At 47.1% G+C, this 25369-nt stretch overlaps 1 protein-coding gene across 4 annotated transcripts in view; it reads right to left on the bottom strand.

Moving 5' to 3' along the window:
* The window catches only part of LOC144828970 (kinesin-like protein KIF17), a 1092500-nt gene that overhangs the window by 1040588 nt on the left and 26543 nt on the right, over positions 1-25369 (bottom strand). For all 4 annotated transcript variants that reach the window (XR_013610565.1, XM_078687639.1, XM_078687641.1 and 1 more), the window contains exon 2: positions 2900-3046. Coding sequence is in view for 3 of the 4 variants with exons in the window: in XM_078687639.1 (XP_078543765.1) it covers positions 2900-3046 (147 nt within the window). In the remaining variant the exon portion in view is untranslated. The remainder of the gene's footprint in view (positions 1-2899; positions 3047-25369) is intronic.

The raw sequence follows: 25369 nt of genomic DNA, 5'->3' as shown, positions 1-25369 counted from the left end.
TCGTCGATGCCCCAGAGTCCACGTGGCAGCGGAGACAAGCTTCACGACAACCACCTGATTGCGCCCGACATCGCCTGGTTCCTTCCTGGTTCCATCCTGGTCACTGGCTAGTGACCCAGACTCTGTACCTTCTGCTTTCAGGTACTCTACATCTTCGATCCACCCTTGGATCCAACCGGACTCTTCTCTCCTGGCCGCCTGCAGCATCTTCATCTCCAGGCTCCATAGAACTCCACGACGAAACCTGACACACTTTGGCGCCTATGCACCCGCTTCCTGTGGGTGAGGTAACGATCTAACACCGGTGCTCCTGTAGTGGTTTACACCTCTAGTGTCCTAGTTTAAAGTGGCATCATTCTATTCCAGTTGGAAGACTTCCAAAACAGTAACTTTATAACTTTTACGCACCATTGACTTTGCATTAGTGCATGCGTGTGCTTTTAGCGCTGCACCCGAATCCCGCGGGCTACTCCCGTCCTAACTGCTGTTAGTCCCGTGTAGTCCCAGCGATTCCCAAGGCCCTAGGCCTTACCATTGTTCGAGAAGTGGTTCTTACACCACTTATTTAGTATATGGTTTGAGTGGCCACCGGCCCGATCCATAATTGTGCAACTTGTGTATGTTTAACTGTGCTTTTGTTTAAACGCTTGTGCTTCTGGACTCATAAAGAGTACAGAGGATTATTCTAGTAATAAATACATATATTTTTATAATATATAACTTGTGTGGTGTCCTTTCATTTGATATTACAGGACTGCATATGGTAAAACAGCTGGCTTCACATGCCCTCTTGAGTTAAGCCTTAGACTGCTTAGTCCATGCTACCATTAGGATAGCTTGTCTATAAGGTTGACTTTACAACCACCACCATAAGGGATTGTTTGGACTGATACAAGGTGCTCACTAGAATAGTGAACATCATCAGGCCAACTTCTCACTTCTTACTTGAGGGTTTTTACACCGGAATGGAAGTAAATAACCATATAACTTGCAAAGGTCAAACAATTTAAAAATTTGCTTGGTAAAATAAATGGAGAAGTAAACCGACAAAAAGTGATCTAAGCAGTTTGTTGGAGCCGACGTAATGTACGGCAAGCATCTGCCGAAGAGCCATATCGAAGGCCACAGAAACAAACGAAGTATCCATTCTCACGTAGTTTGCGGATATCTCACCTTAGCACTTTAATAGGACGTTCATAAATACAGGTTCAAAATAAAACGGGCACTGGCAATTACAATCGGTTTGGCTTCTGCTAACTGAAAATAATTTGACACTCGAGTAACGCACATAAGATAGGAGTACGAGTAGCAGATATTTCTTTCTTACGTTTGCAGTACCTTGCTCTGCTGCTCCATGTTCTAAGCCCTTGTTTTTTAATGAAGCTTTATGAAAACCGGAATGACTGTTCCAAGCTATTAGCACTTTCTTTGGAGCAAGGTGTTAAAAGGTGGGGGATAAGTCACGGTCTTTAGAAAGCTGAGCAGCACACGGTGAAAGGGAGGAAGGGGCAGAGCAGGGAGCCAGGACTGTGGCCAAGGAGGCACAGTGCAAAGCAGAAAGATATGCAGAGTCCAAAAGGGGTGGGGGGTGGGTAATATTAGCACAGTGTCCGGGAGGTGGGTGGGGGAGGGATGCTGAGGAGTTCTAACAGTGTCCAGCCACACTTGGACTGTGAGCTGGTGCGCCTGACTCCGATCCCACTTCAAACAACACTTATGGACAACTATAACGCTGGCATTTTTATAAAAAGTACTGTCCACTTATAGAAGGTGTACAGTGAAGGGACTTGCATTTGACTCCCTGCCACGGAGATAGACGCTGTAAACACTGGAGCTCCCCCCGTGAAAAAGAAAGAATCGCCGCCGCCGCCCGTCCGGAAGTTAGGCAGGCCGGGGGCAGGACGACAAGACACACCGGAAGCCCAGGCGGGAGCCTACCCAGCACTGGGACGTGTGGGCAGGAGGAGAAGGGCGGTCCGCGCTAGCGGGGCTCCGTGAGGTGAGAGAGCCCCGCACTGAAGGAAGAGACCGGCGCCACCTGCAAAGAGCCCCGCCTGGAGAGCCGGAGACGAGTACCGTTGAGTGGGGGCCTTCTTCCTTTGCTGAGTTGCGAGGGCTCCGGGGGGCATTCTGAAGATATCGAGGCTCACGAGGAGGGGGGGGGTTCTCTATGTATGTATGTGTGTGTGCATGCGTGTGTGTGTGTGTGTGTGTGTGTGTGTGTGCGCGCGTGTCTGCTTACAAGGAGCCAAGGGAGACAGGAGATTGTGAACGCGCGCGCGACCTGATCCGATTCCGCAAGGTTGCTCGTGCACATCACTTGTCTCCTGTCTCCCTGGACTCCTTGTAAGCAGAATTGATTACAAAAGAGTCTCGCAGCGACGATCGCTTCGCGATCGGTTCGCAGTGCGAGACCTAAAAAGGCTAGTAGATTCAATGCCATTCCTGCAACAGCATTCAGGTTTACAGGGCAGCAGTGACTTGAGTCTGACAACTTCATATCTTTGATACGATTAAACTCTTCCTTCACTTTATCAATAAAATGTGAAGTGGATTAATTTTCTAGAATGCCTATGAAAGGCACTGGAATGCTATTTGAAAAGTTTATCGGGTGTTACACTGTACAGAGCGTGTACATGGCATAGTAGAGACCCGTAATACAACCTATGTAAAAGCAGGGAAGAATTTAATGAAATGTTATACATGAAAGGCTTGGAACATATTCTTTGACTTTGTGGAACGTCTGCTAAATATGTGTGTGAAAGGCTTATAGTTGTTGGATAATGTTTGTCTAGAGTGCTGGAATATAATGGGTGTCACATGTTCAGTGCATTTGTCAAAACAATTTGGTATATGATACCACTAATAATACATCTGCACAGTGGATATCTGGTCTCACCTGGATGCTTTCAAAGATGTGTTCAAAGGCTCTTGGAATAATGCCTCTTTGTGTTGAGGGATCTCGGATCCCCTGCATGGTAAAAGACTTCCCACTAGCAGTTTGTCCATATGCAAAGATGGTGCCATTGTAGCCCTCTGTGACACCCTGCAGACACAAATAAAAAAAAGGAATCTTACCACAAAAGTATACTTTATAATTCTCAGTTGCAATGATTCTGTAGGATAACAAGCCATGCCAAGCTTATGAGAAGTGATAGAAATATACTGTGGCAACTCCTGATAATAGCACAAGATGAATGGCAACAGGTTAGTATCAGTAACACGCTTGCAAATAAAGCGATCCTAAAATTGTGAATACATTTTTAAACTGCATTAGAAGGTTGGACATCATTATCAAAGGACGTTACCTCAACTCATGGCAAAAAACCTTAGGTGAGGGGACTCGGGTATACCATAAATATATGCAATAAAGAATAATAACCAAGGTTCATGTGTACAGTCTCCTGGAAGAAAGTGAAGGGATTCAAAAAGATACAGTTGAGCAAATGTCGTTACCCATGGAGAATCCTTCATAGTGTCCCTATACCTCATATTACAGTTTTGGATATCTTCTGGTAAAACGCACATATCTCGCTAAAAATGTATTTCCACTATTATCTGGTATAAGAAGAAATGGCTTCTTACCTGTAATCCTAGTTATCTTTCAGGGGAATCTCCATTGAGATCATAAGCACTGACCAGTCCCACCCACGAGCAATCCTGCATAATCCTTGGACACCAAAAGGCCAAAAAAAACCCTACCTGGAAGACCTAAAGTCCATTTCACTAGAGGTAAAACCGCTACTGCTGCACTACTTAGAAACATTCCAAATACTGACATTTGCCAAGGTGCATCTTGGAGATCGGTTCACATTTGTACAAGACACTATTGTCATAATTCAGATGTGAGGGCAGATGCCTAAGTTGGGCAAGCCTCTCTGAGAAATGTGTTTGCTTAATTATACTGTTCCCTTTTACCTACTCACTTGCAGAATTATTGGGGATGAGCTTGTTAATCTAGTCAGTGCTTATGATTGTGAATGGAGATCCCTTAAGAGAAAATGGAATGGTTCCTCCTCCTTAAGGAAAGAGATAAACTACTGCTAATTGGTCTGTCAGAAATACCTGAGTAAACCACTGCAGGGCATGATGGAACACTGGAATTCAAGGCACTCGTAAAGGTGCAATGTAGGATACAGATTTTGCCATTTTTTTGCCACATTCTGGGCAATTTACGAAAGAGATGGCATTTTGCGGAAAATCAGATATATTTCTAAACATACTTAATCCCCTACAGGATGTCTAGTGAGTCAGTTTATAAAGCAACATATGAAAAGGTTTGAGAGTTAAAAAAAACTTAAAAACCCAGAGCTCTGCTCCAAGATTCTCTCAGAAGGAGCTAGAAAAAAAAGAGCTTAGTAAACTGCAACCTGCAGGGCATGATAGGACACTGGAGGTCAAAGTGCCCTTAAAGGCACAGTATCCTATTCGCGTTGTTTTAAAAGTTGCAGTCTGTTCGGGTACATTGCCATATAGTTCCCCTTCTCTTACTTTGAAAAGAAGTAAAAGAAGTCTGTGAAGTATGTTTTTAAAAGGTCACTTTTTAATCTTTACTAGTGTCTTTTAAAGACTTAAGCCTGTTTTCTTCCATATTTTAAATTAATTTGATACAATTGGCAATACAGCCTGTTTTAAGGCTGCAAAATGTAACATTTGTAACGCTTGTGCCGCCTGCCCTTTACAAAGTAAGACGAAGTAAAAGTGACTTTGACAGAACTGCTATGGGTCCCATCACGTGAGTGGGACTATTCAGTGCTTTTGATTATCAATGGAGATCCTCTCACAGAGAAGCTCAAATAAGCTCTATTGAATGTTAACCTGGAAAGCCAGCTTGCTTCCCTCAGAATGGTACATTTAGGGGTTCTTTTGCTAGAAACCTATACCTCCACTTTGATGACCCAGGAGTCAAATGTAGTAAATCCATAGGAGTCTGAAGTGAGCCACTGAACACTCGCATAATGTCTTACCTTTCCACACAGTCCTGGAAGCATGTGATTCACATATTACTAAATAGAAGTGCATTGCCTTTTTGCAGATACTGTACTTTCCCTAATGCGGAAAGACCATTCCATGTTCAAATTCAGCATTCAACTCTCCAAAATCACGGCATCATTATGCAAATATTTGGTCCGTTTCTTTTCAGGTCTCATACATTTTAATTAACCAAAATATCTGAATACATGTATGTGCACTTATTGATTCCAGAACTGATCTTCGTGGAAAATGTCAGGCACCACTGATAAAGAGAGAAATAGACATTGAGAAATGCATTGAACCAAATTAGAGGCAAATGCTGTAAATGTGTGGGAACGATAAACTTCTGGACATGGGAAAGGTCAAGATAAAGGCAGTAAAATGTCTACGCAATAGGCAATGAGCTTCAAACAGAAGGGCATGGATAAGGACTGATGAAATGAGGGTAAGGGCACACATGTGGTATTGTAGAGATTATAACAATCTGTATAAACCAAGAGGCTGGAGTAGAAGATACAATACCACTAAACAAATTAGTTTAAGGCAGTCAAATAATGGATACGGTAAATAGGTGATGGATGGTAAGGGCAGAAAAAGGAGGGATCTAGGAATATGCCTGATGAACATGTAACAAAAAAGTGGGGAACCTCATTGTGCTCCACTCCCAGTCGCACTGCGTTGAAGGATGTTTCATCTACTTCAAAAATTCACGTGTGGTTTTACTTAAAGTTACTCCATATTCAATCTAAGTTCAACAACTGTATATTCCACATTTTCTGTTTGTAATCCACATACATGTATATCCTGCGTTTTGAATGTTTTCCATATTCAAATTGTGCCTATCCAGGCCTCTTTTAAGAATACGATCAAGACACAAGATTCATCCAAGGCCGCATTTCTTTATTGACACCCAATGCATTTCGGGCTGTGTAATAGCCCTTCTGATTTTTCACATATCCGTAATCTCTTCTATTTTACCGTGCTCTCGCAGTCATTTACGCCCTCCATACTTTCATGCATTCACCAATCGCTACATACACTGCACTAATATCAACATACTCTTGTTTCTTCGTGCTTCCAGGTTTAAGCCGGCAAATGTTCACATGCCTTTTAACCCCACATGTACCTGACAGAAGATCGTTACGCCCCTCACATCCTATTGCGAGCAAATATAACCTTGCCCTCACAAACCTTCCATTTAAAGTTAACCCTCCACCCCCAATTACGTGAATCCTATTCACACCTGGTTAAAACCACTCCCTAAACCCACCCTAAACTTCAACTCCCAAAATGCACTACCCTAATGTGAAAATCTCTATCAAAAATAAACTAAAGCGACGTAACAACAAAAATAAAAATAAAAACTGTGTGACTCAATTGTTTCACAAATCTCAATAGATCGTGTGTTCATTCCGTGATTGAAGCCACCTTTTCGAAACTCGGCTAATATCATTTAAAGCATGCATGTAAGACATTTTTAGCGCTCTGATGAATCCATCTATTCTTACTGAACAGCACAATTTTAAATAAGACCAAAATGATTAACCCATTTGATACCCTGCTATTCCATTAACATGAGCATTTTAATATTTTATTTTAATTCAACACCACCGCCATGTGGTACTGCAAAAAACAGGACGGGTGGGGTTGTGGACCTTTTGTCAAGAGTCCCTGCGTCTCTAGACGTGGTGGAACAGTAAGGCATAGCCCAGGTGGTTCAACACCCGGCAAGTTATGTGAACACTAGGGCTGTCAAACTCAGCCGTCGATGCCTTGCGGATCACGAATAGCCTCTCCATCCAGAGGTGGCTGAAGGTCTATTTCAACAGTGGGGAGAGCCTCGCTTAGGTATGTTCGCCTCCACTGAGAAAACGCAATGTCAGCATTTTTGAGCGCTGGAGTTTCGAAGGTGACTCTTGCTTGGAGCCGCTTTTCGTCTTGAGTGGTGCTCCGGCTCCCATACGCCTTTCCACCCAAATCCCTCCTGTTCAGAGTGCTCAAGAAGATCAAGAATGACCGGGCCCAAGTCATTCTTGTGGCTCAGGACTGCGCATGGACAGTCTGGTATCCCAAGCTTCTCCAATTGAGCATTCATCCTCTAATCAGGCAGCCCCTTAGGGAGGATCTTCTGTCGAAGCAGCAGGGGAGGGTCCTCCACCCAAACTTTTCAACTCTACACTTTCTTTCGTGGAGTTGAGTTTCAACAGTTGATACCATTCAACCTTCCTTCCAAAGTTTGCAATGTCATTTTGGCAGCCAGGTGACCCTCCAGCAACACCGTTTACCACTGCCAGTGGAACAAATTTGTTAAATATTGTAAAGAAAGGTCTATTGATCCTCTTTCTGCTTCTCTTCCGCAAGTTTTGCTTTTCAATTTAACCATTGCCCAGCAGGACTCTGCACTGGGCACTCTCAAAGGGTACCTTTCAGCCCAGTCTGCCTTCCTGAAGCTGCCAGACAAACTCTCATTATTTAAATCTCCCACTGTAAATAGATAACTCAAAAGCCTTGTACCCACCTTCTCCTTTCATTATGCCTCCGTGGGACCATAATTTGGTTCTCACCTTTCTGATGTGTGCTCCATTCAAACCTCTGCACAACTGCTCCCACCAGCTGCTTACTATCAAAACAGTCATCTTAGCGGCAATCACATCTGCCAGGAGAGTGAGCAAATTGCAGGTAACGTCATCTATGCCTCCTAACCTAACCATCTTCCCTCATAAGTTGGTGCGTCACACTCGGGCCTCTTTCTTACCGAAAGTGGTAACCCCATTCCATGAGGGGCAATCTGTCGTCCCCTTACCCACTTTCTCCGCTCCTCCCCACCCCTCTAAAGAAGAGGAGCAACTCCACCATCTAAACCCAAAAAACCTTGCCCGCACTAAAGAGTTCCAGGTGGACAACCAACTCTTCTTCAGAGAAAGGTTGTAGGGCGCAGTAGAGGACTATCTCGCTATGGGTTGTCCTCTGCATCAAAACGTGCTACACTCTGGCCAAAAAGCAGCATCCTGAAGACTTAAGGGCTCATTCCATCAGAGCTAAGACTGCTACCACTGTGTTGCAACATGGAGTTCCAGTCCTCGACATTTGACAGGCAGAAACACGCGGTTTCCCTGCACACGTTTATCAAACACTACTGCCTGGACAGTCAAGTCCGCAGGGACAGTCTTTTTGGGTTATCTGTCCTGCAGGGCATCCTGGTCTAAATTTGTCCGCAGTCCCTCCTCCAGGGATGGTATTGCCTGGGTAACTATTCAAAGGGCAGTGAATCTGTGGCTAGATGTCTCTATCAGATGGATTAGTTACTTACCTTCGGTAATGTCCTATGTGGTAAAGACATGAGCTAGCCGCAGATTCCTTACCGACCCACCCATCCTCCCCACACTGTGGACAGGCATCTAGGGTCAGGGCTGATCCCTTTTAGGGCCCTAGTTGATCAAAACACACCAATGTCAGTGTACTTCATGGAGCTGTGCTTCTGGCATGGAAAGTTGTGAAAAGTAATTGAGTCAGCGCACCAAGGTGATGCCTATACAGGTGACGCGGACGTCACAATGGCGCAGACGATGCCGATGAAGTCACGCTGTGCCGACCAACATCACCTTCCAGCACGCAGGGGTACTGCTTGAAGAAAAATCTTCCGGATCCAGTATGACGCCAGGGAAATTCAAAGGTTGGCGAATAAACACCTCGATTAGGTCTCTATCAGATAAGGCGTTACCTTAGATTGGTAACTTATCCATTACTGCATTTTTCTCCTCAGCATTTCATTTATAGAAATTACTACACATTCCCTGGGGAATTGCTTCACATTCTCTTCCAGAAAATTGGTGCACTGTCTTCAAAACCTAGGCCCCAGGTCTTCAAACTTCTCCCAGGCCCAATATGTACGGTTCCCTTCTGCCCTTCTTGTGTAGTGGCACATCACTCGTAGATGGTCATTCTGAGGTGAGCCTGTCTTTCCTCCATCATATCAAATTCAGTGAGTCTTTAGTAGTTTTCATAAGACATCACTGATAATAAATGCCCTGTATTCAGCATCTGAGCAACTGTATTGTGGGAGCTAAAAGGAACTCATCACCAAAACGACAACATTGTTTTGGCAACGGCCACACTCCCAAAATGTTCAGACTTGAGACGCAATATTCATTTATTTGAAATGTTTATATAGAGATACTGCACCTCTGCAACCTATAAACTAATCGTGTAATTTACACAGAACTCATTTGCAGCACAGCAAAAAAAGACGGATAACATATGAGTAGTAATTGGTTGAAGAAAAAGAAGATAATATGTGAATTCCATGGCATGTAACTGTACAACATTGCTGTAATGTGTATATATGTGAGCATGAGACTGTGCAAGTTTTGTGAGAATATAAAGTGTCACTAGTTTAAGAAAATGTGGGGAAATTGAACTGTTTGACTTCTAACTTATTCCCTAAAACTGAGCAAACTAGGGTTTCTTCTGTAACATGGGAATGAGAGTTCCAAGCAATGCTAGCAGTACTAGATAAAGTGTTTTTCAGGCAAGAGATAAAATGCAGTACTTGAGGTTGTAGTGTGCTTCGGCGTTTAAGTTCTCTAAAGCTACATGAAAAGGTTGGATAGATAAGCAGTTTTATTTAAATCCACAATTTTGTACAGGCAGCAACGTAACTGAATTAATTCTTAATATTAATGGTAACCAATGCAGGTCACACTTAGTAATAAAGAAATATGGCTGAACCTTTTTGTGGCACTGACAGTTTTAGCTGCAGACTGAGGCACTGACATGAGTACTGCAAGTAAGAATTGTATAGCACCAACTGGAATAGCTTCACAAAGATTAGCCAAAAGAGAGACTATGAAGCATGTGTGAGAAGGTGGCCTGGTACATGCTGTCCACTAATTAAAGTGGGCATCCGGTACACGTGGGTTTGAATCCCACCGCTGCCACCAATGTGAGAAGGAGGTCTGGTATATGCGGTCCACTAATTAAAGTGGGCACCCTGTACCAGTCCACACGACCCTTATGATTTTTTTTTTTAAAATCTGTTTATTAATTTTCCACCACAATCAACTTACATAGTAATCAAATACATCAATGCATGCACTTTCAGCAGTACACAGGCAATAATAAATCAGAGTCCATGTGATAATACAATCGGCATATTAGGTCAGGATAAGTAATGTCTAAACGTTGGGTAAGAACTAAGTAGGCCCAATATTCTCTTTGCAAGCACCAGAATACACAACTGCATTGTAAATGTGCATGTGCTGCATGGCCATATAATAATAAGTCAAACTATCCCACCCCCCCACATCCCACTGGCAACCCACCCACTCTCACCGGCATGTCAGACTTTACAGCATAACATATCACTATAACCCATTGGAACAGCACTAATTAAACAGGGCTCCATTCTTATGGCAGTGCAAAGAAATATGGCTATAGTAGGGGAAAAACAGACTGACGCACCCCCAGTTCTGTCTATTGTCTCACTCATTCACGAGGCTACATTTTCTACCTGTTCGCTTGACTCCGAGCCAGAGTCTGCATCAGCAGTCTTAAGGTCTGTGACCAGGCCCCCCTACGCACGCGCTGCTTCCAGCGCCTTATCATTGTGGGATCCCTGGGCCTGTTGTAGGCGAACTATGCTCTCACTCCCCGCCCATGTAAGTAATGCTGCTCTCCACCTTGCAAAACTGGGCCCCCCGGCTGCCTTCCAGTGGGTCGTGATCTCCCTTTTGGCCAGCAGCAATCCCAGATCCAGAAATGTACTAGTTATTTTTGTCTTGCTAGTGTGGGGGAACCAATGCAATAAGCAGGTACCTTTGTCTGGAGTAATCTGCCGCTCCGTAACCCCACACAGTAGTGCCACTATATCCTCCCCGTATGAGCCTAATTGTGGACAATCCCATAACATATGCAACAGGTACGCATCCACTAACTTACAGCGGGGGCACTATGCGGGAACCACATGGAAATACTGATTTATCGTCGCCGGGGTGAGATACGCCCTGTGCAGTATGTAGAAGGGAACTAGTTGGAATCTGGCATTTCTAGTGCTCTTCCATGCCCTCCTAACTATCTGTGACCAGGCTGAGTCCGGTATGTCTTTATCAATATCCGTCATTCATTTATCATGTATCTTCCGCAGTGGCGATAAGCCCTCCCTTAGCATGCGTTGCTATAAGCAGATGACGGCTTTATAGGTGCCCGCTGCCATTACCCCATATTGGCATGCCGAACTTACCGGTGGTTCCGACAGGCCTCCTCCCCAGTGCTTTTGAATAGCAGCCACCAGGGCTGTGTGAATTAAATAGTGGCCCGCGGGAGCCCGAATCTCTCTTGCAGTTCACTATAGGGTACTAAAGCTCCATCCTCATATAGGTCTCCTACTACCTGTAGTCCAAGCGACTCCCACTCCACCAGTGCCTACCAGTCTCCACCATGTGGAAGGGCAGTACACATACCTAGGGGTACCTCCGGGGCGTAAGGCCGCTGTATTCCAACTCTACAATGGTATCCTCTCCAGCAAAGCCGCAGAGTGCGTTCCTCAATGGATAGTGAATCCATAAACTACATCCACTGCTACAACGGTTTCTGCAATCTAAGCGCCAGGATACCCGTAGGGTGACAGTCATGCGCTATATAAGTATCTTCTTTCATTTCATAAATAGTTTTTGCTGGAGCACAACAAACGACAGCACGTGTCGAGGTATGTCTGGTTCGATTTCCCGCTCAGGACCTCTGAATTCCAGTGCCACCGCTTGGGTGAGTCCCTGGAACTGTGCCGCCAAGTAATACAACTCGAAATCGGGCACTGCAAGTCCCCCTTCTACTCTCGGGCGTACTAGTGTATCTAGCGCTACTCTCTGTCTCCTGTTCCCCCAGATGAACCCACCAACCATAGATCGGAGTTGCCGAAAGTAAGCAACAGGAATCCACACTGATAAGGTTCGGAAATAATAAAGTAATCGGGGCAGCGCCACCATTTTAAAAAGGGCCACGCGACCCGCCACTGACAGTGGCAAGGTTCCCCAAAACTGCATGCTACTTTTAAGATCTTGCAACGCCCTGCCAATGTTACCATCCAGCAAGTCTTCCTGGGCATGATAGATATGCGTCCCCAGGTAGGGAATACAGCGGGGTTCCCACTTAATGTCCTGCGCAGGAGCGAACGAGTCGCATGCTGGAACAGCCGGAAAAACACAAGTCTTAGCCCAGTTTAATCGGAGTCTGGAAATTTCCCCGAACCTGTGAAGCAATGCACGCGCTCCCTCCAGGGCAGCCCCTGAGTCCCTTAAGAACATCAAGAGATCATCTGCATATAGTGAGATAAAGTGCATATTACCACGGAGTCGCAGGCCCTGGTATGCTCTCCCCAACCTGGCCCGAATAGCCAATGGCTCCATGGCCAGGGCAAACAACAGGGGGGGACAGCGGGCATCCCTCCCGAGTACCATGCCCCACTGGATACGAGGAAGAGATGACCGCTCCGACCCTCACCCTGGCGCTCGCCGAAGAATACAATATTTCCGTCCAGCGCACATTACCCTCCCCAAAAAGGCCCTTATAATAAAAAACAAGTAAGGCCACTCCAAGCTATAAAAATGCTTTTGCAATATCACCAGAGAGGATTACTGCAAGTTTTTCCTCGCCATGGTCCACACCTAGAATTCGCAGCAAGCGGCGTACATTACCTGCAGTATTGCGGGTAGGAATAAAAACGGCCTAATCAGGACGAATCAAACACACCATATGCAGGAGGAGCCGAGTGGCCAGAATACGGCTCAAAATGTTGTAATCCATGGTGAGCATGGATAGTGGGCGATACGCCGAGGGGTCATCAGGGGTCTTCCCTTGTTTAAGTAGAGGAATGATGACCGCCTCTCTAGCTAAGGTCGGCAAAACTCCCAGCTCCCTGGCCTCGCGAAAGACCAACAGTAGTCTAGGGGCTAGGACATCGATATAGGTCGAATAAAACTCGATGGGCAAGCCGTTGATTCCCGGAGTCTTGTTACGCGCCATCTGTTTGATAGCGCACCTAATTTTGGACAGCGTGATATCTTGGCCAAGGGAGTCAGCCTGTTCTACATCTACGTTGGGCAGTTCTAGATCTCCCAGAAATTCTCGCATGTCGGTTTCACTAGCCTGCAGTCGACTATCATACAACTCTGCATAATAGTCACAGAATCGGGCATTGATCCGATGCGGAGTATATTCCATTTGCCCCGTTGAGGAGGCCAGCGCCAGAATAGGAGTACTTCTAGGGAGGCGGCTAGCCAGCCACGCTAGCAAAGTACCTACCTTATCCCTCTCAGCATGTGCTCGGGCCAGGTAAGCCCCAACACCTCAAGCGTTCCACCACTGCAGCCTCTTTAGAGCTCAAAACCAGTGCGCGCGCCTCTGAGTTGGTTGAATGGGTTCGCTCTGCTTCCCTAAGCTTTCTTGTAAAAACATCTTCTGAACTCCCACCCATTTAGTGATGCACAAGCCCCGGATCACCACTTTAAAAGCGTCCCACTCAATTGCAGTCGACGTGGCTGTGCCCTCATTATCACTAAAGTATCGTTCTATTTCCGTCTCTAACTCAGCTCGAAAGGCCGGGTCCTCTAGCATCTCCGGACGCAGTTGTCAGGACGGCGCGGCTGGACGCTCCCGGGCCCAGCAAAAGCTCACCAACAGCGCGTTATGATCTGAGATGGTGCGCGATAAGTATTCACTATGAACTACCATAGTAGCGAGTCAGCACTACATAGGAGCGCATCAAGTCGCACATGTAAATCATGCAAGGCCGAGAAGTAGGAATAATCTCGTTCTCCAGGGTGTTGTGCGTGCCACACATCTGTGAGTCCCCAGCTATCCTGCCACTGGCATCTGACCTTTGATAACTTATGTATTGGGGCATGTTAGACCTGGCATCTTTTGGCGTGGTTTCCCCTGTCTTTTTGGCCTCTACCTCCTGTATTTTTGATGCTGTGCTGGATTTCGTTTTTGCTGGTTTAAATGCTTTGGACACTCTGCCACTGCTGGTCAGAGTGTAAGTGCTCCCTGGGTAAATTGATATTGGGATTGGATATACATGATTGGCATATTTGTATCATCATGAAGTCCCTAGTAAAGTGCACTGGGTGTGCCAGGGCTGGTGATGACAAATGCTACTAGTGGACCTGCAGCACTAATTGTCAGGGCTCGCACTCTGCAGGATACGCTCGCCGTAATAAAGCTCCACCTCCGGACCTCCCGTACACCCCGATAGATATACACAGGGTGTTCAGTCGATACGGTGAGGGAAAAACCCCAAAAGGGGAAAAAAAACCAGGAAAGGGAAAGGAAAGGGGCAGCAGGGAAATGGAAGCTGTAAAACAAAGGCACAACTGGTTAGTACATTTCATAAATCTACTCTCATTAAATTCTCGCTAATAGGATGGGTTATCACCTCAGCTGTCTATACTTCTGAGCATCCATGCAGTGTCATGCTTCAGTGCCTTCCTTCCTTGAAACAATACAAAGCCCACAGTTAGCATACACTATCAGCACCTTGAGACTTGAGACTTAATCCAATGTAGGAAATGGTAAGCAAGTACATACCCTCAAGGAGTAATGACTCCATACATATTAATGCCAATAATAAGTAGTCGCTTTCTTTAGACTACCTTTCAGTATCCTTGGAAATCAGAATTAAAGTAAATGAAAGAACACAAGAGAAATCCAAGGCAGTATCTATGCACCCGGTATTGATTCCTTCATCAATAACCGATAGAAAACAAATGTGTTATCCTCCAAGTTCATAAATAACCAAACACGGTAGGGCGTAGTTAATAACACCACCGCCGTCCGCTCAGGTATTTGTAATCCACAAAAAGTTACAATCCAAACGTCATGTGTTCATGACGGCAATGCGGAGGAGCCCCCCCTGCATTCTGCCACTTGCAATCCAACTCAACTTAAATAACCAACAGTGTTCCACCTTGTTCACTATGCCCAGTAAAGAGGAACCCCCAACTTGATCTCTGACAGGCGAGACTACAGAAATACTCGTCAAGGTTAAGAGCGAACTGCTCTTCTTTAGTTTCTAACAAAAGCCAAACAGAAATGCGGTGAAAGGCAGACTTGCAGAACGTCTTAAATAAACAGACGCCTGCTCTTACCAGACACCGTCTCGAAGAACTCCTTAATTGAGAGCAGCCGCTCCCGCACAGAATCCACGCGAATCAAACACACTCGCCTCCCAGCCGGAACCTGCTATATTCCTTCCGCAGCAGAGGCTCATGGGAGACGTAGTTCAAAGCCCGTTACACCTGGGAGTTGCAGTTCAGGTAGGCGCGCTGTGTCACAACCTGACACTAATTGTGCCACCCACATGAGTAGCCCTAAAATTGTGTCTCAGGCCTGCCACCGCAGTGCCTGTGTGTAGTCTGTGAACTGCCATGTCCTTCTGGTCAGTGTCACTACTGACCAGGCCTAACCCTTCCCTTTCTGTGCACATTGGTCTCCCCTATGGAGGGCCCAAGGTACCCCCTTGGGCAGGGTGCAGTGTATGTGAAAGGTAGAGCATGTACTTGTGCAGGTGACATGCTCTGGTAGTGAATTACAGCCATTTTAGTTTTTCACTGCTGCAAGGCTATCTTGCTCCATAGGCTATCATGGGGGATGCTGGCTACCAGCAAATCTTCCCATAGGGGCAAGATAGGACATAAAAGTCCGGTATCCCTGAACTCAGAATTTATTAACACATCTTTTAAGAAAGGTGGTTTTTAACTCCTGTGTTTGAGAATAGCACTTTTAGAAAGTTGCTGTTCTCCTGTCTGACCTTTCTGTGTGCCTTGGCCTGTTTGTGTATTGACTGTCTGGTTTGAGAGTGACAGGGGCTGGGGATTCCCCAGGAGGCTGGCTGAGTCAGCCCTAGGCTGAATGACTGCATTTGCAACTTGAGTGGTGGGAGGAGATAGCACCTGGGCCTGAATAGAGCTGTGCCTGCCTTCCAAAATGCTGGTTCCACCTCCTGCTGGGCGGCTGATGACCCTGCCCCTCACTCTGAAAGGAAAGGAGAAGCCAGGAAAACAAAGTGCTCAAGGAACACCCAGAACTGGTTCCGACCGGGCTCAGAGCCCTCTTGTACAAAGGGAACAAAGACTTTTAGGGGTATAAGTACAGGACCCCTGACTACAGAAAATTAGATCATCCTGGAATCAAGAAGGAACCTCTGCCAAGGAGAAAGCTGAAACTGAAGAAGGAAGATTGTCCAGCTGTTGCTCTGCTGGATTGCCCTGCTGTTGCTTTGCTGCCAAGGAGAAGGGAAGGACTTTGCTTTGTGCTGTGTCCCCTTGCTTGAAGGAATCTCCAAGGGCCTGAGAAGAGCTGGCTCCCTGCTTTTGAAGTCCCAGGAACAAAAGGACTTCACCCCCAGCTTCCCCTGAGCTCTACTGAGAGAGTTCTGTCCTTCCTGGAGTGCGTGGCCCATGTGTGGTGCCTCTGGAAGTTGTACCTGTGTTGGGAATCTGGAAATCAAGCTTTAAAGACTTTGCTACAGAAAAGATATCGAATAGCTCGCTGCGGAGCGCATCCCCAACATTGCAAGGAAATTCCCGCCGCTACGAAGGCCGAGCACCTGTTGCCACTGCCAGAGCCATCGCATCCTTCGTTTGCGGGACGCACCAGACCGGTGCGGGAAGACTAACATCGCTGCGAGTGTTGTCGCAGAGCCTGTCGCCGCTGGGTGAGATCGCCGCACCGCTTGCTTGCGGACTGCATCACGTCACTGCAAACATCGTCGCAGAGCCATCGCATCGAGGAGCTGGGAGAGAGAGATCCCCGCTGGATCGCGCATCGTCGCCCCGGAGATCGTCGCAGCCCCTACTGTTAAATCTAAGGTCAAGGGACAATCGATATTTGCCCGGCGGTATCGCCTCTTTAACCCACGAATTATTAATCAATGAAGAGGCAGGCACTGGAGACGGGAAGGCAGGAAACAAGGTTTATTCTCTCCGGAGGAGAACACATCAGTTCAGACAGCAGGTATCGTCATGAGGTGCTCTACCCGCATCTCTGAGGCCTGGCCTCTTATACACAGGTTTATTGCTTTATTACATACAACACATTCTTGGCAAGGCTTTGATATACGGAAAGACATTCTCGGAACCCCCGCTCCCAGCCCGTTCCCACACACATACACAGCAGAAGTCCCCACCCCGGTCACAACAGGTGATGATTATCGCGCAGCTGGACATTCCGCCGATTCACGGAATGTGGGGGGTTTGATCGGATCTCATAGGAAGGGGGCTTTGATCAACTCGAGGGTCCTTCAATGAGGGAAGCTTCCTACTGTACGGGGGGGGCAATAAACAGTATCCGCAGAGCTTAGGTGGTGGCCTGGGAACGAGGAAGACAAACGGGCACACAGGAAAAGGGGGCTTGCATCAAAGGGCCTGGGACCAGGAAAGGAATGAAGGGAAGTGTCGCGCTGGGAACAGGATGGGGTTCTGAGGCAGAGCTGCGCTGAAGAGGGGTTTATGACCCAAGGCATGTGCGAGCGGGGGTTGTCAGAGTGTGGGCTTTGTGAGGGAGGAGGGCTATGCTGGGGGCCAGTGGCATGCAAAAGGGTTTGTTCTGATCGAGGCACCTAAAATGGCGGGTGCGCACGACAAAAAGTGTGGCATCAGGGGAAAAGGGCAAGATGGCGCAGATAATGTTTACCAGACCGTACTAATTTTCCACAGTCCTCCCTTTAACATATCCAAGACATCTTGCTGGCCTATTTCCAATTCATGTCGACTGTGGTGGTCATAGGAAAAGAAGTAGGTACCCAGGTGAAGGAGTTATAAACATTACATTTTAAAATCTTTCATCTTAGGAGGCGGGTCTATCGATAAAAAACTCGTTTGCAGGAAAGCCATAGTAATGCAATAACAGACAAAGATGATTCTGTAGTGAGAGCATTGGGTACATTTCATAGCTGCTTATAGTCGTTCGGAATGTAAATTGATAGGTCATTACATATGTGAGTTCTGTTCATGTTTGGTTGGAGCATAATTAATACAATGGTGGCTGGGAGAGAAATGAGACGTAGTAGAAACGATAATTGAGGGCGTCAATGTTCGAGGTTAATGAGTTCTCAGCATTCTTTGTCGTCTTTTGTTGGCGCTGTGGAGCACCGGCGGTGGAGCTACGGGTCCAGCTCTATTCTAGGTCCCGCGTTGCAGGGCACGACCTTTTCCTCGCGTTTCTGGTCAAAGAGGTCCTTTTCGCCCTGTGTCCTTTGAGTTGATTGTCAAAAAGGTTCAGATGGAAGAAGAGTGTGTAGTCCATAGGGTAGGTCGGAGAAAAAGAGGGGGGGGATGGAGCTGGGCCAAATCGGGAACAGATCAGGGGGGCGGAAATTTCAGGTAGGCGGGCTCATGACCGAATTCAGAGAGCGGGGACTTTTCGGCACACGTTGAACATTGAGCAGGGGCATCAGGTCAGCCCTTTCCTCTCACTTTGACGGAAACAGTGCCTCGTCCTGCAACTCCTTTCTGTCGCGGTCTCGCCTTGGCCAATGTCGCAGATGTTCCACGATCTGTAGTCAGGCCACGTGCTCCCACATCCGGTCCTTCTTTCCTCCGACAGTCGTACCCTTAAATGAGTTTGAAAAAGACAGTCTTTAGAGAATTGGCAGAGGAAGGTAATCACATAAGTCTATTTCTCTCCCAGCTCCAGGCAAAAATGGAAACGTCCGTTATATTAGGGTTCGCAACTAACATATAAATGATTGATGATGGGCCTGCTGGATTTACTATAACTTTCCTTCACTGCTATTTCTTTGGTGTTTGTCAGTCGTGGGACGAGATCTGGCACCTTTTATTTCATTACAGTTACGTCAGTTCTTCTGACGGAGACCCACCTTCTTAATACGAGCCTTACGAAGCTATACCGTTCTCCAGGGCTTTATATTTAAAAAGGGTGCTGTGGGCTATCACCATGGTCTGACAGGTATCTTGCTGAGGGACGAACATAGGCTAAACATTTTTCATTCTATCAATGCATCCTGCCTAAACATTTTCGCTTTCAACAGGGTTCATTGCAATGATTTCTTCGCTTCGGTCTAATTTTTAACTTTGTAAAACATCATTCTGGTTCCTACGTAGCCTCTTACGGCCTGACTACTTAATTAGAAAAGACAGGGGTCTTATGGGAAACAACTAGGGACATAGAAAACTGTGGTAAGGGCGTAAGTAGACCCATCTCTTATGACCGGGGGTGAGGGACAGTTTTATAACCCTCGTCTGGGGCAGCTGATACGAAACAGGGGGCGTTCCGGGAACATGAGGATGTTTCGATCACCTTTACTGTTTGGGTATTGCGACAATTCGGGACGGGGAAGGTCGCGTTATCTGAGGCATCTTTTTATAACACAGGAGCCGCTGACATGTAGTTCCCTTATTTCGGGTCAGATTAGGGAACCTCAGTCGTCTTACCTGTCCTTTCCCTAATGGCCAAATCTCGGTTTCATCAATTTTTAGCAGAAAGGAGAGGTAGTGACACGGCGTCAGGGTGATTTTTTTATTTAGGATAAATTTTGAGCAAATACTTGTGGTATTTGGAGCCAATTGGGTGGTGCACTAGGGGTGGCGGTTTGCCAATTTAGGTGCTAGTCGTTCGGAAGAGCGAGAGAGAGAGAGAGAGAGAGAGAGAGAGAGAGAGAGAGAGAGAGAGAGAGAGAGATGTGCAACAACAGGCTAAATAGTACACGTGCGACATGGGGAGTGGCCGTGCATTAAGATAGGCTATTCAGCGCGTTATATAACATAAGACACTACGGGTCTGTGTTAGAATTTTGAAAGCATGCAGTTTGGGATGGACGAGCATTAGGCCGGGTACAGGGGACATACATCGAGTAAAAAGGGCACCATTGTGTCGCATTTCTTGCATTCTCGGTCCTTTAACCAGTTAAGTCAACGCGTCAGTCATACACAAACATCATCTCATAGTTTCGGACATACGTGACAGGCGTCCATTCGCGCAACACGGATTAAGGGTGATCGCTTTCATCATGTCATACAATTTATTGGCTCTTTTGGTACAAGAGCAGTTTGTGTGTGTGTTTAGGTGCCATCAGGCAGTGTTAGTCCGCTTCGTGTATCAGACATGGCGAGGCTTCAGATCTTCACCATACCTTGGTCGCGATTCCGATGTGGCCTGCAGGGGGGGGAAAAAAAGAGGGGAGGGGGACAACATTCGAGCATATCAAAAGCACGGGTACGAAGGTCTTTTACTTACCTCATACTCGTCTTATCTCCTCGGGATAGAATCCCTGGGGTTGTGGTTTCTGGAGCCAAGGGGGGGGGGGGGGGGGCAGTGTGTCCTTATAGGCTGTGAGTAGGAAAACGTTAGAGAATCAGAAGCACTTAGCGCGAGGTTTCTAGTTGGTAGGTGGACTTAGCTATCGGGGTCCTTAAATCTCTTCCAACGCTGTGATGTTCTAAGGTTTATCAGCTCTTCGGTCAACTCTGTTCCCTAGTACCTTTGAGTGTCGTATCTTTATAATATTCTATCATTTACATCGTTTCACTTTACCCATCCTTTATATTCCATTTTTTTTTACACCGTTTCGCCTTACCCAACCCCAGAAATCGAGGTCTTTCTCCATGCGCGAGTCCCTGAGTCAGTCGCATATTTGACGGCAGAGTGTCGTGTCTTAGATTCGATCCTCCATCCGGGGCTGGGCGACCATCTTCTATTAACCTTAAAGAGAGAGCAGAGTAGGGTGCACAGAAAAGAAAAACTCTCCCGCCGATCCCACATTTTAAATAAAGCATGCAATACCCGTTCATAGTTTCGAAAACCTTTATTTGCACAATCGTTCAGCATGTTGATAGGACAGTGTGATCGGGGTTGGCCGGATACGGCAATGGCTAAAGTGCGTACAGTAGAGGGGGGGGCTATCTTGTAGGATTAAAAACATGTTTAAAAAAGGTTCATTCATTCATTCGCAGTGAACTAAAAACGTCTATCGAATAGTTGAGGGACCAAGGGGCATTCATTTCATAATTGGAAACACAGTTGGACTAGTTGTAATCAAATTCCTATAGGTATACCATGGGAGTGTGTCATAAGCGAGGTTACATGTCAGATATGATAATATCATAATGAATCGTACATTGAAAAACATTTTTCACGAGGTCCTTTTACATGTTCGTCGAGTGAATCCTTCCTCTTTTCCGTCAAGTGTACAAAGGATCATAACATATCTCGGAACATCGAGTCTTTTTTTTAGCGAAAGAAAACACCACGAGGCGTTCGTAAGTTCCTATTGTCACCGGCGCCATTTTGGGCGGGGCCGGGTTAGTCCTGAAGTAGTATCAAGGAAAAAATGTTTCCTACAACCGGCAGTTGGACCAGAGTCCTTTTCGGCTGTTTGAGAATTCATGCTAACAGAAGGAGTGACTATGTCATGCTTATTTCGTTAGCGATCAAGGCAGTTGTTCCTCACCGGAAGCCTGCAGGGGCCGAGGGCTCCTGGGACCTTTGTAGAATCTTCAAGGCTGTGGGGGTGCTGTCGGAGGTGGGGGCTCGTGCCCCGGTGGGCAAGCGCCCGAGTTACGTTGCTGTTCACAGTTACTCTAGCGGCCGAGACCCGCCTTCCAGGGGGCCCAGACGCCATTTTGAGGCCTGCAGCAGCCGCCCTTCGTCGAGTCTGCAAGAGTGGAGGAGACCTTTTGGAGTGAACCCATGTCCAGTGCTGCGGAAGTATGGCCACCTGCGGTGCATGTTCGGTGCTGTGCGGGTATTGGCGCAGCCGTTGCATGTTCGGTGCTGCGCAAGTATCGGCACCGTTGCATGTTCGGTGCTGCGCAAGTACTGGCACCACCGCCTGGCTGGAGGAGTTCGGCGCTGGGCCGGGGGCTGGGAAACCTCCTATCCGTGGAGGTGGGAGAGGCTCGTCCGCGTCGCCTCTCCCTCCCAGCCCGACCTGGACTAATTTTCGCGGAGGTATGTACAAGACATCCCCCCTCCAGAGTTGTCGCAGCCATTATTCAAGAAAGAAGTGGCGCCTGGCGTGTTGCTGCCGCCATTACGGAGGAGAAAAGGAAAAAATGTCCCGTCCGTCTCTGGGCCGGGCTTCCGGTGGATGTCGGCCGGACGCCCCTTGCTCTGGCCCCATGAACGGGTTCCTTGGCTCATCGGCTGCAGCCGGATCCAGTTGGCCCCAGTCCCCGGCCATTGGTGGCCGGACCGGGGGAGCATGTGGCGGGACTATCTGCAACTCTCACGTGCCACCGTGGCCGGACTGGGGGAGAGAGGGGGGGTCGAGGACATAGACATTCCCCCCCCCTACAACTCTCCGGTGTGGTCAAGGTGATCCCCTGGCTGGGTCCCGCTGGCCCTTGTCTCTCCTCCGGCTCCACCCTATGTTACGATTTCCTGGCCGACTGTTGGCAGCAGGACCCGCCTTATATGGGTTGCTGCCGGCTGGGCGTAGCCGTAACCCTGCCCTACTTTGGAAGGTTCCAGAATGGGGGGGGGGGGCGAATGTTCTGCTGACTTTCATTTTCTAGTTTACCATTCTTGTTTCAAACGTTTTCTGTTGTTAGGGCATTGATAGGTGTTATTATTACGTACTGTTATTTGTTTCTTGTTCGTTATGTTAAATAAAAGTTCAAGTTCGTCAGTGGCCTACGGATTTCGTTTTCCCATTCCTTTCTTTCCAGGTTGTTTCATGCTAAAGCTTCTGTTAACAGAAGTTTAAGTAACACGGTAACACAGGCAGAGGGATGACGCAGATTCATGCATCACGTACACACAAACTCAGACAGGGAGACAGTACAAATATTATATAAAAAGACCCAAGACAAACATAAAACAGTTATTGGCTATAATTATCTTATTTCTATATGCTGCGCATACTTTTTGTTAGAGCAATGGGGCAGGCTTTAGTTATATGCCTATAAGGATGCGGAAGAAAGGAGGTAGTAGGTTTTCAGACATTGGCAATATCCCTAGTCCTCTCGGCGAAGGATACTTGTGTAACCCTTACCTCGAAATACCCTAAACTTTTCCCTACTTGGCTAAACGTAAGGTTGCTTGATCATGTGTGTACATTATTCTTTCGGGTTTCTTCGGGGTTTTGTCGTCTGTCAATTTAGAGCTAGACTGGGTTTTCCCGTCTTATCGTTGTTTGATCTATGAGGACTCGAACATGTCGCTGAAATCGGCCTGGCGAAATCTGTGCCATCGGGCATAATCGAACGTGGTGGTTCTATCTGGCCTGTCCATGTCAGTCTGATTCATCTTTGTCTCGCGCCTTTTCCCTTTCTGCCGGCCTGTTATTCCTGTCGGTCCTCTGCTCCTACTCACGTTCAGTAGAGTCGGGCATTGGGCTTTCCAGTGCCCGGCATATCTACAAAAAAGCACATTGGTTTTGCCCTAAGTCTGGCCGTCCTGTGCGTAGTGTCGGGGGATTACTTTCGGGACGTTGTGTCCTGGGGTCGTCCTGTCGATACGTTCCTTTACCTGCTCTGCCCTCGTCTTTTTTCTTTCGTTGCATTGCTTCTTTGCGCCACATACCGAGGCAGTCGAGCATAATAGGCGTTGTCTTATTATCACGAAGGGCTATTTCTAACGTTTCTATTTCATCAAGATCGAAGGATCCTATCAGTGGCCACTGTTTCTCTTGATTTTCTTTGGTATACCTGTGCCACAGTTTACTATAGGCTATGGTAACTAATCCATAGTTTATGAACATGTCTTTATCAGGGGTGCCTTCCAGCGGAGCTAGATGATCCACCTCTAATAAACGGTCCGGGCTGAACCAGCTATCGACCAGTGGGGAGAAGACAGACATGACAGCTCACAACGAGGGACAAAAAGTCAGCACTGCCTATCTTATCACTGTGTGCAAAGACTAGACAGAATATTTCTATTCTACGTTGTTTGCAGGCAGTGAATACCTCATGAACCAATATCAAAACAATAAATAAACGACCAGTGGGGAGAATAGGTAGACCCGCAAAGGTCTGCGTCCTCTACCCTTTCACTATCTGCAAAGGGGAACCTGTTCTTTCCTGTTTGTAGACAGAGAATCTCCAGAAAACAATCCGCGAACAGTAGTTCGAGGTCAAAAAACCGTTAATCAGTGTGGGAGGGGGAAATCTCCCGAAAATAATTCGTGAACAAATGAACAATCAGTGGGGGAGAAAGATAGGCACGCTGGCTGCGTTACTTATCCTTCACTGTTTGCAAAGAGAAAGAGCCTACTGTTTCTTCGTGTGCAGACAGTGAATCTCCAAATAGGTCAACAAAGAGTAATACTAGTATTTTCTGAACAATTAAACAATTATTTCGTGTTTCGTCGTGTCTACACGACCTTACCCGGACCGTATGGACAGTTTCTTGTCTTCCGAATCCAGCGCCCGATCGTCCTCTTTTCTTTGTGTTCCTCGCAGCACTCCTGATGGTTCCCAGTCAGGACCGTAGATCACTCGGGAGAGGTCTGTTCGGAACCAGTGAAGTTCGGATGATCGGCTGCCAGACGAGGGTCTATTGGGCAAGAGCTCTCCCGATCGTTGCAGTCGTTCACTCTGTCGTCAGGACCTCTCCCACTGGATCCACGAGTCGCTGATGGGCCCCACGCTTGGGACGCCAATTGTTAAATCTAAGGTCAAGGGACAATCGATATTTGCCCGGCGGTATCGCCTCTTTAACCCACGAATTATTAATCAATGAAGAGGCAGGCACTGGAGACGGGAAGGCAGGAAACAAGGTTTATTCTCTCCGGAGGAGAACACATCAGTTCAGACAGCAGGTATCGTCATGAGGTGCTCTACCCGCATCTCTGAGGCCTGGCCTCTTATACACAGGTTTATTGCTTTATTACATACAACACATTCTTGGCAAGGCTTTGATATACGGAAAGACATTCTCGGAACCCCCGCTCCCAGCCCGTTCCCACACACATACACAGCAGAAGTCCCCACCCCGGTCACAACAGGTGATGATTATCGCGCAGCTGGACATTCCGCCGATTCACGGAATGTGGGGGGTTTGATCGGATCTCATAGGGAGGGGGCTTTGATCAACTCGAGGGTCCTTCAATGAGGGAAGCTTCCTACTGTACGGGGGGGGCAATAAACAGTATCCGCAGAGCTTAGGTGGTGGCCTGGGAACGAGGAAGACAAACGGGCACACAGGAAAAGGGGGCTTGCATCAAAGGGCCTGGGACCAGGAAAGGAATGAAGGGAAGTGTCGCGCTGGGAACAGGATGGGGTTCTGAGGCAGAGCTGCGCTGAAGAGGGGTTTATGACCCAAGGCATGTGCGAGCGGGGGTTGTCAGAGTGTGGGCTTTGTGAGGGAGGAGGGCTATGCTGGGGGCCAGTGGCATGCAAAAGGGTTTGTTCTGATCGAGGCACCTAAAATGGCGGGTGCGCAC

Source organism: Lissotriton helveticus, chromosome 4_1 (assembly GCF_964261635.1).
Source record: "Lissotriton helveticus chromosome 4_1, aLisHel1.1, whole genome shotgun sequence".
Lineage (NCBI taxonomy): Eukaryota > Metazoa > Chordata > Amphibia > Caudata > Salamandridae > Lissotriton > Lissotriton helveticus.
The sequence above is the reverse complement of the archived record's forward strand: the minus strand, read 5'-3'. Positions and strand labels throughout refer to the sequence as shown.